Source organism: Dioscorea cayenensis, chromosome 9, assembly GCF_009730915.1.
Source record: "Dioscorea cayenensis subsp. rotundata cultivar TDr96_F1 chromosome 9, TDr96_F1_v2_PseudoChromosome.rev07_lg8_w22 25.fasta, whole genome shotgun sequence".
In the NCBI taxonomy this organism is placed as follows: Eukaryota; Viridiplantae; Streptophyta; class Magnoliopsida; order Dioscoreales; family Dioscoreaceae; genus Dioscorea; species Dioscorea cayenensis.
This window is the reverse complement of record NC_052479.1, coordinates 19,264,945-19,286,241: the sequence shown is the minus strand read 5'-3', so window position 1 is coordinate 19,286,241 and position 21,297 is coordinate 19,264,945. Positions and strand designations below refer to the sequence as shown.

General features: G+C 33.1%; 1 protein-coding gene across 1 annotated transcript; it reads right to left on the bottom strand.

Annotated features, from left to right (window-relative positions):
* Nucleotides 1-132: 132 nt before the first annotated feature.
* On the bottom strand, nt 133-16,451 carry LOC120268560. Its single transcript, XM_039275904.1, has 5 exons — nt 16,425-16,451; nt 5,718-6,157; nt 2,711-2,852; nt 932-1,025; nt 133-844 (listed from the first exon to the last, which is right to left on the bottom strand). The coding sequence occupies exons 1-5, from the start codon at nt 16,449-16,451 to the stop codon at nt 375-377; spliced, it is 1,173 nt and encodes a 390-aa protein (XP_039131838.1). The 3' UTR covers nt 133-374.
* Between the last annotated feature and the right edge of the window lie 4,846 nt (nt 16,452-21,297).

Here is a 21,297-nt window from a genome sequence, read left to right as displayed (position 1 = left end):
GAATGCAGTACATGGGCAGGAGAGTTGGGGTAAAATGGGTCAAGAAAGTAGAAAGTAATTTTTTTATAATATATATATATATATATAATTGACAATAAATATAATTGCCAATAAATACATTTATTGCAAGTATTTAGGAATGGCTCCACTTCTATAATTGCCAATTGATTTCCAGAGCAGAAAACCTCTATAATGTGCCTGAGAAACACACGAGAACAAGAAAGAAATAAAGTCTAACCTCATAGAAAAAAGACTGTACAATCTAGAGTTTATTAGAGCACCAGTAGAACACAGTATCATAATAACACCAAACTTATAGAGAAGAGAGAGAGAGAGAGGTTTGCTGCTATGCTACTACTCTGATCATTCATTTTTTACGCTCTTTTGAGCAAGATAACCAGAATTGCTGCAATGCCCAAAGCCATAAAAGCTCCTCCAATTGTAATATCAACATAAGATTCACCAGTGCTACTGATAGATTTTGAATCTGTTGAGCTTTGGTTGTCCATTGTTGTTGAGCCAATAAGACCTTCAAAGAAGTTGGAGATGTTAGCTACCATTTCTGAAACTTTTTCTTTTACTGGGTCGATGACATTTTCTTTTACTGCATTGACAACGTCCCTGTATACAGAACTCTCTGATGTTTCCTGCTTTAGTTTTTCAGGGTTCAACACAGAACTCTCTAGTGTTTCCTGCTTTAGTTTTTCAGAGTTCAACTGAGAACTCTCTAGTGTTTCCTGCTTGAGTTTTTCAGGGTTCTCTGATTGTTCATTGGCATGTCGGCAGGTGTTCATCTCATCGACAACACTGTTTGCTGAGTCCACGATGGTTTCGCATGGAATAACTGAATGGAAAACTCAAGAAACATATTCAAATGTCTAACAAAATTTAATAGGAAACAATGCAAGAAAATACTCTTCTTCTGGTTTACCAGTTTGGTGAGTTTTGTAGAAATCCAAAACCTTCTGATTTTTCATTACAGCATCCCAGACATTCTTATCCGAAGCAATTGAAGCAACAACCTCCTGCACATTAGGCAGAGAAATTTTCAATATTATGTAATATGCTTCAAAAACAAGATTCAAAACTTATCCTGTATATTGTTACTCATCAATAATAAAATTCAGCTTCATTGTTTTGAATTCCACAAATCATATAAGATTTTTGCAAATAAAACAACATAACATAATATAACTATATACTTATTATATATATGAGATAACATTGAAGTAAATTTAATGTTCACTATCCCCATCAAAACTTGTCAGAGACATAAAACACCAAGAGGTTTAATGTGACATGTTCTGACCATCAGAGGAACACAACCAAAATATAAGAACAATTGAAGGATGGACAACCAAAAGAAATAAAACGACAGTAATAAGCTGACAGCAAAAGAAGCATCGTTAAATTGTTAAGCTTCCACATGCTTGGACCCCCAATGAAGACTTTAAGATGACTTCTAATAAGAATGAAGCCCCAAGCATGCTAATCTCATGGATTATTTTAGGATTGAAGTGAATGATAAACCGGTAGTCACCTTCAAATTTTTAAATTTATGGCTCCACGAAAATGGAGGTTATTGCAAGGAATAATTGAAGTTGTCTGAAACATAATAAGATATGCGGCAACATAGATAGGTTTTTCCTATCCAATTATACTCCAAAACATAATGCCTACTGACGTTAAGCTATTCACCAGAAGCACAGGAGGCCAAGCCTTCTGACAGACGTCCCCAGCCTGCGAGCTCCATTCACCTCTACTATAGTCGTTAGTTTTTCTTTATTATATGTAAAAGATCTCTTTGTTGCCCCCTAATGCAACTCCTTCACCAGATGATTATGAAATACAAATATTGCAAGTTTCCAATCTGGGTGATTTGATGAATATATACAAAGGTGATGGACAATAAAATAAATGGATATATTTAATTGTGTTGCATGGGATGCTAACAATCAGTCAAAAACTGAAAATCTAGAAACTCTGCCCTAAGATCTCACACCAGGGCTTCTTCTTGACAGAGTCAATGGCTCATAACAGTGCTGTTGTACATTCTCCCCCCTTCTAGGAGGTTATCAACCATCAAGAAGGAAAACACAGGATAATAAGAGTACTATATAAAATGCAGACCTAAATTTTGTTTTGTGAATCTAACCATCTGTAGAAAGCAAATAACCAATAAATAATGGATAGTATGAAAATTGAAGGACAAACAGGTTGGTCGGCATACGGGACAATGGAAGGGAAGGTGCAAATCCAAATACTCTATTATATGTGGATTCATTTATAGTCTGCAAATGGGATCAGTAATTCAGTTGTGGGGCCAATGATGAATATGTGACAGCTAACTACAATTTGAAACAGTGTGTATAGGAGGAGGCCTTCCCAATTGATGACACCCGTTGTAATGTCATTCTAATCTACCTTCATGATTATTCTTTGGACTATATAATATCCAGGTGGATGATTATACAACAATGATCTATTAAAGAAAAATGAAAGTTTTGTTTGGTTAGTAAGCATTCTGCTTGTTAGAACCCCAGTTTCAGTATTTAAGTGAATTTCTGGTTATAAACCAGTCTTTACTTTGCATTACAACAGATATCCTTTTTGTTTCCTCTTTTACAGATTTACGTAAATATGCATGTTTAGGAAAGTTAAACCCCCGTTTAAAGTTTCAAGGAAACACTTCCACAATTCTAATTTGTACCTGAGCCTCTGGAGATCCTTGCAGTAAAGAAAATGCTTGGGCAACATGTTTGGGAACTGAAGGGAGGATTGCTGCAGTTAAACCGGGAGAAGTTTCTTGCATACCTTTCATTGCAACCTCAGCCGTGGGAGCAAAGTATACCCTGCAAAATATGGCAGGTCATCAGTGAAGAGACGTAACCTTCATTTCTGTAAGTCAAATAAATAAAAGATGATGTAATTCACTTTCCATCCATGCTCATTTACAAGAAAAGTTTACATATGAAGCCATCAATAGTGCCTAAAGTCTAAGTTATTGTTTGCTTGGGCTCCTCAAATATGGAATGTTCATTTCACCTGAACTATACGGCCTTATTGATTTTGACCCCACCATCATATGTGACTTGCAAAAAAATATATGATCTGTATTCCACAGCATCAAATGTAATGTCGGCTAAAAAACCTACAACAAACAGATTTGCATAGTCCATGCCAAAATGAACAATTTTGTAAAACTCAGCAGCCAAAATGACAATGACAAAAGCTTGCAGGCTATTAAAGTTCATACATTTGCTAACAAAAACATTTATGGGGCACCTCAAAGCCATCTCAATATGTTATTATAGAACTTATAGGCCAAAAACTTACAAAACCATATACTTTTTAGAGCAAATGAATCGAGCTTGGCAACTGTGCCTTCATCAAGTTTTAGTTGAGACTGAACTGTCCAACTCAAGCTCAGCATGTCCAAATTTAAGCCAAGTTCAATGTACTCGAATTTGGCTTGAGCTGAGCTGAGTTCACCTGGGTTCCCTATGCAAATAATATCGTTGAGGAGAAACATGCTTCAACCACCAACTGCTCTATATCTGATGAGAGTGTTAAAGATTAAATATAATATTTTTTTATACAAAAATTTTTAACCAGCTTAACCAGCTATTTCAAGCTAAGATGTAATGAACCAACCATGACACTATGACAGGGCATGACTAGATTTATTAAATAATTGAGTTGAACTCAAGCTCAAAACATGTGAAACCTAAGCAGCTTATGTGGTAGACCAACCCAAGTACTATGAATCAAATAACCAAAAAAGATTAAAACTTTTACATGTAAATCCATGAACTGAAAAATAAACACATAAACCCCATAAGCAGTACAATAATTAATTTACAAAATTGTGCCCATAATCCCGAGCACTAACAAACTGAGAAACAAAAAATAAACCACTCTTCAGTTCGATTAACTATATAAGATGAAACAGTACTGATAAATTGTGTACGAAGGACAAGAAGGGCAAGCCATTGGAAGTGCATGTACATGAATGGGAAGGAGCATTGGTCATAAATACAACTTGTTTAGATATGCATGGGCCTTCGTAATTCTTGCCATCCATCAAAGGGGCCCCAGAAAAGAACAAGGTTGCTCCTCAACCACCAGGAGAAAACACAGATGGAAGGGAACTTGATGAAATCAAGACAGAATAATCATGACCTTTAAAGTGTAGGAAATAGTCATTTTCAATACAAAACTATTAATTTGTTATGAAAAAGGATATAGTATCATTCCATATCTAAATCAACACTGTTTTCTAGAAAATCAGAAGCAGAAAGTCTTCTAAATTTTCTACTTAGAACGTGTGAGCAAGCCAGCATGTGTGTGTATGAGCGCACACACATACAACATTTAGGAAATAGCCAGAGATGCCAATTAGTGGAATCTTATATCAACTCCAAATTCATTCTTGTTAAAATATTCTCTAGAGTTCTAAAGATATCTGTCCCTCCTATGTACATTAGAATACACTGCCATTAAATTCCCATATTGCATTACTACAGTGGAGACAAGGTCAAGGCTTTGATCTTGGCACAATGTAATATCTTCACTCATCAAGCAAGTTTTGCACAAATTGCAAATTACACTTCCATGGTAGCCCAAGATGCAGTCCCTTCCAAACTCTATACATGTACTTTCCTTGACCCTGCCAACCACTCTGTTCAATCCTCCCATGAGTTACTATTTATTTTATACCACTTTATTTTAATAAATGCACAATTGTTTTTATTTTATATATTAATTTAATCCAACTGGGCACGATTAGAATTGCATATGCTGAACATTCCTATTGTGTAAGGCAGTCTATTCTCAAGATATAGACTTAAGGCTAATTGAGAACATAGAATTCCTGTTCAATGTATGGACACAAGTTGATTGATTGCTTGAGAAGGCGCCTCAATCACAGAGAAACAAACTTACAGAACAAATTGCAGACTACCATATGAAACAATGGCTAGTATACAACTCACACAACCAAATACAATGAACAATTCTCCTCTTCAAACTAAACTAAAGATGATAATGAATGACTACACAAGCACCCCAAGCTGAATATTATTAAGAACAACAACAAAGAAGATCCCCAAAATTTGATGCACAACAATATCAATCACGAATCAGGTAATTTGAAATAAAGTCAATGTAAAGCACATGCAAATTACAACATCTTACTTATTTATTTTGATAAAGTTAGAGTTATACATGGAATAAAAAAAACATAATCATATGCATTAAATATCAACATTTCTCCTGGACGCCAGATTTGCACGATTTCATAACTTAAGAAATTTCTTGCTCATATTAAAACCAAAATTTTAACATAACATCACAATTCATTGACAAATTGATACCCCAAAAAAAAGAAGAGAATAAAATCCAACTAGATTACTTCTCAATAGCATTATTAAGATCATTCAAAATCGATACCAAAAAAAAGAATGTGAGAGAGATTAAAACTTCATCTAAATTGCTTATCAATAGCATCTATCAGATCATTAGAAATCAATACCAAAAGATGAAGAGAATTAAAAGTTCATCTAAATTACAGCTCATTATCGTTCAGATCATTTAAAAGCGATATCAAAACAAAAACAAAATTCCATCCACAGAGTTCTCGACATCATCTTTCGGATCAATCAAAATCCATACAATAAAAAAAAATAGAGAACATAATGAAAATTCATCAAACTTACTTCTCAATAGCATCTTTCAGATCAGAAGTAGCATCCTTAGCCTCCTCCATGGTCGGAACAGGCCCAAAAACAAGCCTAGGGGCAGGATGCAGCAAATCCAAAAGTTCCTCCTCATTTCCACCAGCAAACTCCCACTCATCAACCTCCCAAGAAGGCCTCTGGATCGACGAAGCCACAGGCGCATCGGCGTGGCCATGTTCGACAGATAAAAGGGGAGTCGACTGCCCTGCTCCGGTGGCGTTGGGCCAGGAGGCGACTGGGGGCGCTGCGGGACGATCCCCGGGTGGTGGCGGTGCTGCGATAGCCCTTGATTGCCGCAACCTTGGCCGCAGTTCTAATGGCTCCTCCACCCATCTCTCTCTCTCTCTCTCTCTCGCTCTGAGAATTCTCCGGCTGAAGGAATAATCCCAAAAAGATGAGATTTTTATGGCAGAGACCAACTAAAAATTCATAGTTTATATAGAGTTTTTTTTGTTTGTTTGTTTTGCAATCATACCCCTGCAAAAAGTGGATAATAATCTATGAAGACAAATAATTTAAATTTTTTTTAGATTGTAGTAGGGTGTTTGTGCAAATTATCCAACCCTTTATTAGCCCGTGAAATTTGAAATTAATTGCATAATTATGCTTGGAAAAGTGTGTTTAGTGGATAGAATTATTATTTTTTTAATTTTAAAAATAAATATAAAGAATCAAGGATCATGGTCATCTTCTCACATTAAAATATATTTAATTTGATTTTTAAATTAAATAAATTATAATTCGTTCTTATCACACAAAGATAAAAAAAGATAATGACGTATCTAAATCTAATAAACTGAAAATTTAAAATTTTTAAATAATAAATAATATTTAAATAAAGTGGATAAGGAAGGATAGTAAGTTTAATTTTTATCAAGCAGTGTTTTTTTTCATGTAATTAAGATTTACATTGTTGGGGGTGGATGAAATTATATTTTCTTGTGGGGTGAATTTGCAAAATAAATAAATAAATAAATAAATAAATCAAATAAACTCGAGATTTTCTCATTTTCAGGACCTGTCTGCTGATGTGTCCGACATGCAGAATCGAATGTTCACATAATTTTCCCTAGTGTGCAAGCAAGAGCGGTATGTTGTACATGAGGATGAGTTCAAATTGCATGTATACCCTTAAAAAAAGGGAAAGTTTCTTTATGTATTATTTAAATATTTAAATTTATTTTGTAATATAGATTTGTGCCCAGTATAGCGCCTTATACATGGTCGTTCATTTTGACAGAAATGCTATGGAAAAAAAGGGAAAAAGTGTTATTTTTGTAAAGGTAAAATTTTTTTTTTAATATTTTTGGTGTTCATTTATAAAAAATTGGGAAAAAAAATTTAGTTATTAAATAAAATTTTAAGTAGGAAAAAAATTGAAAGTTAAAGAAATGAAATTGTATAGTGTGGCTCATTTTTCTGACTACAGTAAAAAAATTACTGAACATCAGAAGAAAAAAATCAAAGGAGGAAAAATCGGACTTCCTTGTCTTTCCCACTACCCCAAAGGAATGCTCCGGATTGGGCGGGTCAAGGTAATGAAAATTTATTTTAACAAATGGGTATATATGAGTAATTTTTTTTTACCGGTTTTTAGGAATTACCGTTATGATAAATATAAATAAATCTAAAAATTGTTTTATAATTAAAAAAAAACTCTCCATTAGTCTTGGAGAAAGCAATGAAATAGGATATTAAAGACTTAGAGATATAAAAAAAAAATGAGAATTTTAAAATGTTTGTTAAAAAGAGATGGGATCAATTAATTATTAAATTTAAATATTTAATATCTTAATTTATTATTTTAAATTTCAAAAAAGTATTGAGATATTCTAACGTGATCATTGATTAAACATTAACCTAAATAAAATTTGATATTAATTTATTATATATATATATATATATCAAAGTAGGAAAATCTCGTGCCCCTTGTCAAGCTCTCCTTAAAAGTTTTTTCTACTAAAATCATGTAATATTATAACAATATTAAAAAATTTATAATATAATATTTAAATAATTATTTCATCCAAATGAATATTTTGTGCTAGCTTTTTATAAAACCTGATCCAATAACATGACCAGATTTGGTCAAATTGGATTTCAAACTGTTGATTTACATCATTCATCTCTCCTATGCCTAGCACATGCATAACACTATTAACAAATAAGTAGAGGAGGGTTCCGAAAATTTAAAACTTTAAAATTATTATTATAAATTTTAAAGCTTTAAAAATAAATAATAATTGCTCCAAAATAAAAAATCTAGAGCAATTGTTTTAATAGTATACCCTTGAGCCCCTTCTGTTGTAGAAATAAGTGAAGATATAATCTAAATTTTTTAAAAATTGAACTAAAAAGATAAAACAGCCATATATTTTTTTTTGTGGATATCATTTATTTTTTAAGAATTAATAACTGATAATTTTTTATTTTATGATAATTTTATGATTAAAGAAGTTTTCAGATAAGGACTCCAAAGTCCTTGGGAAAGCTTCTTATCACCATTTATAGTTTTGAAAAATCAATTTCCCATAACAGCCTAGTAATTCTTTTTTTTATATAATTATAATTTAAAATTATAAATTTTGTTATTTCTCTCTCCTCCGTTGTGTCCTAACCTCGTAAAACCAAGGAATCATGCTTTGCTTTTTTTTTTTTTCCTCCCTCCGGAGAGATAAAGAGTGCTAGACTCTCTCCCAAGAGGATGGATAGCCCTTGTGAGATGATAAGATTAGGGTTAACAGAGATGAAAAATGTAAATTTAAATAAAAAAGAATTAAGGTTTTTTTTTAAAACAGTTTTGAGTGAGGAAAAGTTATAAAGACTTTGAGGCTTTTTGAAGTTTACTTAGTTAAGGGTTTATTTGGATTAGCTTTTGTAAAATTCAGAAGTGCTTTTTATAAGTTAAGACTTTCGAATTTAAAAAGTTGTTTAGTATTAGATTTTTATGCAAAAACGAGTTATTAAAAACGAAAAACAGCTGTTTTTTTCTAAGAAGCTAGTCATGACTAGCTTCTAAAAAAAACTATTTTTTAGGTTATTTTTTACGAACACTTCTCTACGTAAAAGGTGAATCCAAACACAAAATAAAAAAAAGTGCTTAACTTACTCTGTAGAAGCACTTTTTTCCAAAAGCACTTCTATTCATCCAAGGCTTTGTTTGGATTGGTTTATCAAAAAAGTGCTTTTTTTAGTTTAATAGAAAGTGCTTCTGAAAAAAGTGTTTTTTGTATTTTCTGTTTGGATTAGCTTTTATGTAGAAGCAGAAGCTGTAAAAATAAGCTAAAAAATAGTTTTTTTCATAAGCTGGTCATGACTAGCCAGCTTCTGTTTTTTTCACAAAAGGCAATATAAACAACATTTTTGGAACCCAGGAGTGTTTAACTTATAAAAAAAAACACTTCTGGGCTTTCCAAAAACCAATCCAAACAAGGCCCAAAAGTGCTTAACTTATAAAAAAGTGCTTTTGGGCTTTCTTAGAAGCCAATCCAAACAACCCCTAAAGTAAATTGAATATGAAAAAACAATTGAATTGATGAGAAGAGAATTGTATTGCATGTTTATAAGTGTGTATGATTACAAGAAGGTTTGATTTTTATATAGAGATTACAAATGAAAAATCATCTTAACATTTCCTCAAATTACTTCCAATTATGTTCATAATTAATCCAATAAATATCACCCATATTTATCTTATTGCCGTAAATAGTATCATGAAAATTTTCTAAACATAATCACCATGATCTTGAATTTCTTTTTAGCATAATCAACACCTGATTATTTCCTTGATGCTAGGGACATTTAAGTTCTTTTCCCAATTTTTTTGGTGATGAATTAAAAAAAAAAGAAGAGTGTTTTAGTTCATTAAAAATATTTAAGACGTACTTCTGGGAGATTATATTTGTTAAGGAGAAGCCAAGAACAAGAACCAAAACAAGAGAAGGCAGAAGAAGAAGAGAAAAGGAAGAAGTTACAGTCAAAACGTTCATGTCCTTCGCATTAGATCATTCATGTTTCTATAGTAAGAGAATCAACGGTCTGGATTCATTTTACAATGTTGGACCCCATACTACTTAAAATCCAACGATTAAGAATTCATCATCTAAACAATCCACAAAAGGACATCAAGGAAATTAGGAATGAAAGATGAGTAGGAAAAAATAAAATATAATACTTAATTAAATAATTAATTTTAATATGTAATACAGTGAATTATATTTAAAAATAAATAAATTTACTCATTTATAAAATGTCTTCAACGTTATTATTCATTATAATTATTATAATTAATTATTTAAATTAAATAATTTACTTTACCTATCCATCTTAATTGTTATAATTAAATATTTTAATTAAATAATTCACAAGAATTATTATTATTTTTAATTATTATAAACATATTAATTAAAAATAATTAATTTTAATTATTGCAGTTAAATTTTTTAGTTGTAATATTTGACCTTAATTACAATATTTTAATTTTAAAAATGGCACATATAGCTTCTTGTAGGAGCGCATTTATCCATGGAGAATGCAGCACAAGCATGCAGGAGAATAGTTGTATTTTGATTTACTTGTTAAATTTTTTAAAGAAAAGTAATGAACAAAGTTTTATTATGTTCTGTATTTGTTTAAAGCTATAAGAATCTTGATTATTGAAGCTTTGAGATATTAGATTGAAGTAAAGAGGAAAATAGATAAGCGACTATAGGCAAGCGTCATGGTCTTGTATGGTCCCTTGTATATATATATATATGTACATGATTGTGTTAAGATTGAGAATAAGTACAAAATGAAGTTCAAAACAAAATTGACTATGAATTAATATTTCAAATGTTAATCTAACACTAAACTATTCTATGTTAGAGTTAGGTTAGCACAATCACCTTTGTTTGATTTAAAATAATGTCCTAATTCTAGATTTTTAGCAAAAAAAACAAGACTAATAAGTTGTTTCTCTACAGGTTCAAAAGAAATTGCAAATACGAATCGAGGAGCAAGTGTTTGCAAGCAATGTTCCATAAAGCCTAGGAAAATCTCAAATTTGACATGAACAACATTAGAAATTTGGAAATCACAAGAATGCAGTTTTCTTGCCATTAATAGTAAGCTGTTGAATTAGGGAAGGAGATCCCCATTAATAGTATCAAGAGGGCACAAAATTTGCTTTCTTGCCATACCTTGATAGTGTAGTAAAAGAAGCTCAAGATTCCAAATTGACTACAAATAGTTCTTTTCTTGTGCTTGATTTGAATGTGAAGAAAAATTAGATTTTGTTATGGCTTATTTATATATGGGCAAATCATTATCAAGTGTGTGATTTTTATTTTTTATTTTTTTTTACTTTGTTTCAAACTTACCATTATTTTCTTTGTATAATAGAGATTACTAATGAATTTTGTGTTTCCTTCTAAATATCTTATACTCATTTTGATTGTTGAAAATTATTAGATTCATTTGCAAATATAAATTTGTTAATTAGTGACATAAAATTAAAATAATTTATGTAGACAATTATATATATAATTTATATATACATTTTAATTAGTATTCTAAAAGCCATTTTTTTGTTTATATATTGAAACCCTAACTAGCTTAACAGCCCGCCTTCATACTAGTTAGTAATAAATATATCATCCACTCTGGTTTGGAGAAGAGGATATTATACCATAAAAGATAATATATTACTAAATAATTATCATGAATCCACTATTTGATATATCTTTACCAAATATTTGAATTAGAAGATCATGACAAAGTAACATTTTAATTGAGCAACTATTAGCAAATATTATTGTATCCGTCACACACATGATCTATAATATTTAAAGTCACGTTAAATATATTTATATAATTTAACCAAAGTAAAAACCAAGTTCCACACAAACAGGAGAAAATATCTTTTAATAATATGTATATATATATTTTACAAATTGGGACAAGTGCTGCTAGTGGTGTGCACATGGGCTGAAAATTTAAAGATCAAAATATCAAAATGGTCTTTATTTTGCGTTTTTGCCCTTTTAGTCCTTATAATATAAAATCCGTCTTTTTGGCTTTCGTATTTGTACATTTCTATATTTTTTGTCCCTCCAATTGATAGATCTGCCATTTTGGTTCTTCCAGTTTATCAACTAGAGGGACCAAAAAGACGAAAATATGAAAATATAGAGACCAAAAAGAAAAATTTTACAGCTAAAGGACGAAAAAGTGCAAATACAAGAACCAAAAGGGTGGATTTTATATTAGAGGGATTAAAAGGGCAAAAAACACAAAATAGAAGGATCATTTTGATATTTATATAAAAATTAAACATCTAGTTTGTGCGCCCTCATCCGGCAATGGGAGGTGCAGGTTGGAAGCCCGCATTCACAAATAGGAACTCATTACTATGATTGCATCCCGTAGGACTTAAATTTGGGGTCTTTTGAATGTCACACAGAGCATTTTTCCTAGTGGGCCCAATGCATGTGGACCCACGCCTCCATCAACTTGAAGTCAACCTTTCTTTTCTATTTCTTTTCTCCTTGCTTTGCCTTCACATGAAGCTTGATACTCTCTTTCCTTGTCACATCCTGAACCCTGTTCACCAGACTCGATGCACCAACAAACAACCGCATACCCACCAGACCAAGACCAAGTGGGAACACAAAGTCTCAAAATCTGTCTCACAACAAATATAATAGAACAAAGTATTAACTTCACAAAAAGCATAAGAATTCAAGGGATACGATTACCAAGTTTACAACTATTGATCAAGGGGGAAAAACAAGAGTCGAAGTTTAAACAATAAAAGCTCCAAGTTCAAATGGAGAAGAACTGATAATATGCTAACCAACTGGTGTTGGCTAGCTCAACGGTTCCCGCTAAGAAATCCACCACACAGTTACTCCTGATCTGGAAAAGATAAAACAATTATTTATGAGCTTGACAGCCCAGTAAGCACCCACTAAAAATATCGGTATCATATAAAATTTCATAAATTTCAAAATCATACATAAGCGTGACATTAAACAATAATTATCAACTATAAAACCCAAAAATCAGAATATTTCAAACAAATATAATTTATCAAATGAAAGAGCATATGTCCCCCAAATGACTAATGCCAAAAACAAAACATCATAATCACATATTTAAACTCGGTGACCCCAGTCAGATTTTGAGAGTTTATTTATTTATCTTCGATGACCCGAGCAAGATTATCAAAGGCCGTTTATTCTCTACCTACGGAATGGTGCGAAACTATAGTTTCTTCTCAAACTCGACATAGTCAGTGTTTAACCCCCAATGACAAGGTTATTGCAAAGTTAATTTGGGGACTACAAGTTACTATGTCAAAATTATGCCAGGTGCAAAATTATTGTCAACTCAGAAATATTGAAATTTGGTGATCCTGTTTTCTAATAAAATAATTCTAATTATATCAAAAATAGTTACTTCACCATACATAATGCAAATATCAAATAAGTACAAAAACAACAATTATGTAATATAATTAACTACATACTCGAATTATTTGAAAATAAAAGATCACATGATTTAACAACTAAGATGATAATAATAATAATAATAGAGCTACAGTAATTATAATCAAAATTCACAAATCAACTAATAACTTAATTACATAAAATAACTTAATAGTTATTTAAAATAATATAACAAAAATAACCATCAAAATGGTTAAATAATAAATATGTAATCAATTAAAATATTAAATAAAAATAAAAATATTTCCCCTGAAATTACGGGAGTGCGAAAACCGAAAAGTTTGTATATATATTATATACAAAATTTATATGTACATATTTACATATCCAACACCCAAAACTCTAACTCACACCAATCAACTTCTCTCACGGAATCCTATATTTGGGAAGAAACCCCATTAGAATTACTGACAATAAGAATAAAAAAAATAACCAAAGATATGCAAGAACAATTTCATGATACATTGAAGCTACAAAAGTCAAGTGGCTAGTAATCAACTCCATCATGCCCTTGATAGAAAATGGCGTAAATTTATAAATTCCTATCAAAATCAAGAATTTCTACCTTCTAAGAAAGCTAGACATCTACAGCTATAACATATTAAAATTTCACAATGATTTGAGATCTACAGAATTTAAACCATTAATTTGATTAAACTTATTTCTACAAATCAAAAAATTATTTAGACATACCCTTTCTAACTAGAATATCTCACAGTATAAACCTTCAATTGAGATCAAACTTTAGGAGTAGAAAACTAACTCAAAATGGAACAACTTTCTAATTGAATATATGACCTTATTCCAAAACTAAGACAATGAAAATGTCTGACCAATCTTTATGCTTTTAGTAGAAATGTCATTTGAGCACAAGTTTAGTAATATGGCTATAGCTCAAACATTACAGAAGAATAAATTCTGAAATTCTTCTGATCCATAGATAAGCTCAACTTCTACAACTTTCCTATATAATTATATATCTAATTCAAACTCTAAAGTAATTAAAAAAATTAATAACTCTTCAAGGTCCGCACAAAAGTCTTATCCATGGCACCTAAATTTAAAGGTTGTAACTTACATCATACACATGGAGAAAATATGAAATTTCACAGTAATCTATTTAAGAACAAGATATGCAAATTCTCTATTTTTAACTCCTCAAAATTTGGTCTCTATGTCACCCAAATTAAAGAGGAATCTCTGCTATGGTAAAAGAAAATTTCTGAATCTTATCCTTAAATAAATTAAATCCTACCCTAACTAGTACTACTTTACAAACAATCATAAGAAAGGGAAGAAATAGAATAAATTAGAACCTTACCACAACCACTCACAATCAAGCACCCACGGAGGTGAGTTTCTCGTCTTCATCACCGGAATCACGCTGTAACCAAGGAGAGATGCTAGATCTCATTTTGTCTTAAATGGTAGTACTAAAACATATGGAGGCGAAGAGCGAGAGAGTGAGGAAGAAGACTTTGCTAGGATTTTGAATAAAAGGTATCTGAAAACTTACAATAAATAAAAAAAATAAATAAAAAAATTAAATGTAAGCCCAACGACATTAAAAATTTTTTTTAAAAAATTTGGTGGGGCCCATAAATTCCTCACTCGTTAAAAGAAGTTTAGCCCTCTAAACTCAAACTTGGTCGGGAGAAGTAGGCTTTCAGTAAGATTCAAACCATGTTATAGTTCGAGTATCATCAGACTAGCTGATAAGATTCAAAGACAAAGAGTTTCAAACAGAACTTGACTGTGATAATGCTCTATGGATGATGGTCACAACAAATGGACAATAAACCAATCCTGATCTTAGCACCAACTTATATCAAACATAGCTTAGAATTCATTACCTTGGACATCCTCTATTAATCACCAATTTGAGTTTATATTATCATATTGTTGTTTGTCATCCAACCTTCAAATAAGATTTAAAATAGCAAACACATTACTACCATCTCAATACATCAATGCCCCTAATATGATCATCATAGATCTAATTTTACAACCATCAAGCGTCTCTCAAAAATGAGGGAGAACATCAAATTCTACATATAATCGAAGTCCAAAACAATATCAGAACACTCTCAATTTTCTTCTGGATAAAAAACTAAGCAAATCCATCTTTAAAAAACCACACTAAGAAGGAAGTAAAAGACCATTCGTGTAATTTACACAAGTTTACAATAGCTTCCTCAAAAGTATCAAAACCATAATAGAAATAGTGGTTCAGTAAATATCCTTTGCCTTATCAACATCAACAATGCAATAAAATTATTATTACCTTAACAATCACCAAGTATTCACAAACCTTAAATTGTCTTAATTTATTCCTCAATCAAATATTTAGAATCTAATCATCAAAATTGACTAAATCTTCCAGAACATTATGGTATGATCCTTTACAACTTTTTGCTGATAACATTACAACAATGGGGTTTTTTTTCACCTTCCAAGTACATAAATATTTTCTAGATTAACCATTAAATCATTGAAAGCAATACAACTGAAAACTTTAAGAAATCATATAAATAAATTAGAACATTTTCTTAGACCCAAGAAAAAAACAATATATATATATATATATATCAAATGGTAAGAAATTTAGCTCCACAAACATTTCAAATCATTATCTTGCCACTCAAAGCATCAAATACTACCCAACAAACAAGCAAAGGTCAAGGACAAACACATTAACCTCTAAGGGCTTTTCCTATTATAGCAGTACTTAAACTTGCCAAACCTCCTAATTCTTATGTCAAATAAATTTAGACTCACCAAGATACAATATGACCAAGTTTCATAATGTTCTTAGCTTTCCTCAAATTATCACATCAATTTGAATCTAACACAATTTCTAAACATTTATTTTTCAGGCAAGTCTTACAAAATCATAAATATCTCCCAAACTACACATCCAATTGCAAAAATATTTTACAAACAAGTATCTAAGGTCATAATGAACATTCCATATTGTTAGAGTTATGTTATAGTTTATATTGGTTAATGAGTCATATTGGGCCCATACCACAAAACCCTAATATTTCTCTAAATATACTCTCATACTCTTTTCCTTACTTGAATATACATACTATTTTTCCTATCATCACATGGTACCGGGGTAATGGGTTAAACTCTAGCCTCTACCGCCGCTACTCCAAACCCTAGCCTTTCAACCCGCCACCAACATCTCTACCGCTAGCCGCAGCTCATCCCTCGCCATTCCCGTTGTTTTACAGGGCGCTTGGCGATGTTCCTCAGCCCTCACTAGTGATGCCCTTGTTTTGTTGCTAAAGGATTTCTCTCTTCATCGTCATGTCTTCGTCTCATGATTCTTTAGTTAAGAATCTTCATTATACTTCATAAATATTAAATGGGAGGAACTATGTTTTTCGGGCATAGAGTTTTGAGCAATTGCTTATGACTCATAAGAAATTGTCATATCTCACACCAGATCTGCTGGACTCTAAGGATACCAAGTATGTTGATTGGCTTGCTAAGGATGGTACAATTCGCTCATGGTTGACTGGTAGTATGGAGCCGGATATTGCCTAAAATGTGGTGATGTTGACTAATGCAAAGGAAATTTAGGAGATGTGTAGATTGACATATGAAAATGGAAATAACATCTCCCGCATTTGTGAGTTATATGAGCAACTGTTTATAGCCTGTCAAGGTGATCATACCTTCCCTCAGTTCTTCACTCATATCCCTGGCTTGTTGGATGAGCTAGATATTTACCAGATATTAGTTCTTGATCTAGCCATCCTTCGTCATTATCAGAATAAAGTTATGGTCATCGGATATCTTTCCGAACTCCCTCTTGAGGTGCAAAACTAGTTGAAGGGTTTTATTCTGAGTTCAGAGAGAATACCTGATCTTGTTGTTGTTTATGCTCACGTGCTTCGCCTGTCTTCCAAATCCACATCTCTATCGCCCATTGTGCCCTCTGATTAGTCTCCATGACGGGCCGGTTACGGTTTGTTTGCCCAACCCACCGCGTCAATGACCCGACGGGCAGGTTCCCACCTCTACTTGTAGCCACAAAGCAGTGTATAACACGACAGGGAGATGTTAGAGAAAAAAATTCTCCTTTTTGGATCCTTTGGTACATCCTTGGGATGGTGGTGTATGTATGTGAGCTCAGGCTAATCCTTTCCTTGCCTTGTTGGAAGATTGGAGGGAGTTCAAGGGTGGTATTGGCTTCATTCCTATAACTAATCAAGCATGTAAGTCCTTGTCTTTGATTCGATTATAGTCTGGATCTTCAATTTATTTCTTGTTTTGATTCTCCATATATGAGATGATTTTGTCTTAAGGTTGATGGGCTCATGTAGTCGATTTAAAGGAAGTGTTGTTCATGGGTTTGATTCAGTTGTATGGTTTAGATTTGAATTGTTTTGTAGATCTATAAAAGTTACATGATTGTCTTTGTGGGGATTGTTTGGTTTATAGGTTCCAGGGGGTTGGATTTGGACATTCCTTTTATGCTTATGGAACATTGTTACTATTGATGTCTTAGAATATCTACAGTGTTATACTTTTGCCCTGTGTTTAAGGTTTTAGTTCTTGCCTATGGTTGTAATTGAATGGAATAGTGATTATTATCAATGGCCCTAAGATATTATGTGTACTTGATAGCGATGATTGTTTTAATACTTGAAATTTTGGGTGTCCTGTTAATTAATGAAAGTGATTTTTTTTATAAGAATAATATTGTAAGCCCCACACAGGTCAAGCATGGTCCACCATGCTTTGCTTTTATTTTTTCCCCTACCATGCACTGCCTTAACTGAATTTTTCCCCCACAACCATGCCCTCCCTCTCCTTTGGCCACACCATGAAACCATTCCTTGGCATGGGAAATGTTAGAAGGTCCAAGCTTCAAAAGGAAAAGGTTCTCTTCATCTTCTTCTTCTTGCTAAAATCTTGGAAAACTTGATTGGTTGGATGTTGGAGAGATAGCTCTAGAGTGGAGTGGCTTATTATCTATAGCTAATTGGGTAAGCAAGCTCTCATTTTGCTTTTAGCTAAAACCTTATCTCTCATGCTTTGTTGTGTTGCATTGAGATGTTTATCTTGAGTTGCAAGCCTTGTGTTGGTTGTAGATGTGCTAAGGCTTAGAAAAATCTTTGCTTGGCTAAAATCTTTCTTTGTGTGTTCTTGGAATGTATGTATTATTGATAAATGCTTGTGTGATAAGAATGCGAAGTATTCTTTCCTTATGATGAGCATTACTTTTATTGGGTTTTAATACTAATACGTGTGTATTTATGTTACTTTCATGCATATAGGGGTATGGAGCCGAATCTTAGAGAAAGAAGCCAATGTAGATCGTGAGTGCACCCTTTGGAGGAAATCTTGAGAAGGTTCAAACGTGAAGACATAAGTCGGGTTCAAGATACTAGAATGTGTGCCAACCTCCTTGTATTCAAGCTAGCATGATAATTTGGAGGGGCACAAACACAGTCACATTCTAAGTATTCCGGCTTGTGCATGTGTAACAAGATCTCCACCAACGCGGCCATTCATTGAAGAAGCAAAGCAATCTACGATGTAAACGTGTGCCCATTTACGTTACCTCGATGAAAGCATAGTTTTGGGAGTGTTTCAGATGGTACTGCAGCAGGACATTATAGCAAAATACTGTAGCAGGTACTGTTCACAGCCGGCCGAAGAAGGAGTTTTCCAGAGAAGCCACACGGGTGTGTGGAAATTCCACACGCCCGTGCGTTAATTCCACACGGGTCATGTGAAATATTCACAGGGGCGTGTGGATTCCCGATTCCAGCCCTTTAAAAGCCGATTTTAGCCCCGATTTCAGTATTTTTTTCTCCATCTTTTCCCCAACTTGAGAGAGGGTTGTGGCTAGAATTTTGAGAGGTATTGGCTAGGGATTGGGAGAGGTTCTACGGCTCCGACATCACGCTCCGTTTGGAAGAAGGTTAGTGGGAGAGCTTTCGTCGGTACCGATCCAGCGAGGTGTATCCCAGGCCGGACAAAGGGACCTTTAGACGAGTAGAGTACTCTCCACAAGACCATCGTCACGACTATCGAGGGGTTTTTTTTATGGATTTATTGCTTTTATATTCGATTTCATTGATTGTAATTAGCTCCATGGAGAGCTAAACCCCCTAGTAGGTACTTGGATTGTGAACCCTAGGATGTATTCGTTTCATTGAAACTTGTTATTATGCTTTCATTAATTGATGTTTTTATTGAGTTCCAATCTTGAATGCATTGACTGTATGAATACTCCCTTAGAGTGACACTGGGGTTGAGAGTTCTTGTTGGTAACCCTTGTGAGTGAGTGACACACCACGAGAGTTAGACAAAGCTAGATTGGAGAGGGTTGAGAGGGTGAGTCAAGAGGTAGCGGAGCATCCCCTTTCCCCTCCGATGTGATTTATTCTATCTCCATTTTCTCGAGTTCTTTGCGGTCATAATAGAGTGAATGGGCTAAGGGATGACCTTTGGCTGGGGCTTAGTTGTGAGTGCAATGGAGTGAAGCTTTAAAGTGATTTTAGCATCTAGGGCTTAGTTGTGGCTAGGGACCTTCCGCCTGGACCAAAGGGTTAGGTCTACATATAGAAAGAGGATTTATCACTTGGAATCCGTATAACTCATTACAATTCTATACGAGTGCGAGGTTGAGAGATTGTTCAATTTCTCCTCCGGGACATGTATAGGGTTAGACATGGTTGACCTTAGATTTGGGACTATGTATTAAAGGATCTCCATGACTCATTAATGCATTAGTTAGGAAGCATAATAGAGGATTTTTGCACTTGAAACGATTGTCCTAGGCGGATCAATATCCGAGTACCCCATCTATATCGATTGCCTTACCTCTCCTTTACTTGTGCTCTCTCTCTTGTCTCTTTTACTTTTGTTTGCACTATATCTTGTCACACAAATCACTATTAATATTTCACTTAATTAAGAAACAATTTAAGTATTTTTATTCCCTGCTCCCTTGTGGATACGATACCCACTCACATGGGATGTTTATTACTTCGACAAACCCGTGCACTTGTGGGACATACGCAAGGGGCGTTTGTCAATTATTCTTAGCAATATTGTTTCCAAAATGATACTAACACTTAGTCTTTGATCTTGCACACAAAGTTCTTGTTGAAATGCCTTGGAACCTTGCTGTTAGATTTTCTTCATTGCTTTGTCAGGTCTAATTACTTTAAGATTTGGTGAGCCTTAGATGTTTATTCAAGCATGAGTGTATCACTTCCTTGCTTTGATAACATGTCTTCCCTAGCGTAATAGTTACCTTGCTTTGAGCAAGAAATGCTTGGGATGCTCTCCTTCGTTTACGCCATTGTTGGTATGGTCAAATACTTAGTGAGTTTTAATTTGGTATTGAGCATTTAGATTTAATTATGCTATTGATAGGGTTTTGAAGGAGGATTGTCTTAGCTTTAGGGAATGAATTTGAGTGGAGCTTTTCCAATGAATCCATATATATATACTTGGAATTTATTATCCATTAATTGTTCGACGAATTCTTGACCCGCAGAAGCAGGAACAAAAGACTAGACCTGTTGATACTTGATTTTTAGAATACATAGATTCTCTAAAAAACTGTCCATTTAATAATACCAACCAATAGGGATGAAACAATGTTCGCTTATTAATGATTGTTTCAAGTCATTTTTTTGATAAAAAAATTGAATCAACTAAATAGTGAGAGTCAATTTTAGGATTCAGAACTATCAAAGTAATACGTTGGAAATCTTATAAGGGTTCCTAAACTAAAGGACTCCCCTTTTTTTTCTTCTAGGAGAAAGCATTATACGAAAGACTATCAAAACTTCTTACTTATCTTACACCACCTATACTAAGGTAGTGTCTACTGATTCTATCTGGAATTAGATTAGAAAGGCTAATCTAATGGGAAATCCATTTAGGAGAATATTACCATATGGGTATTCGGGTGCATGGTATACATTGATACTCCAGTGCATTTCTCCCTCTGATTCAGAATAAATATGCTTTCGGACCCTCTCTTTAAAATTTAAAGTGAATGCTCCGGCACGAATCTCGGCAATCAATTG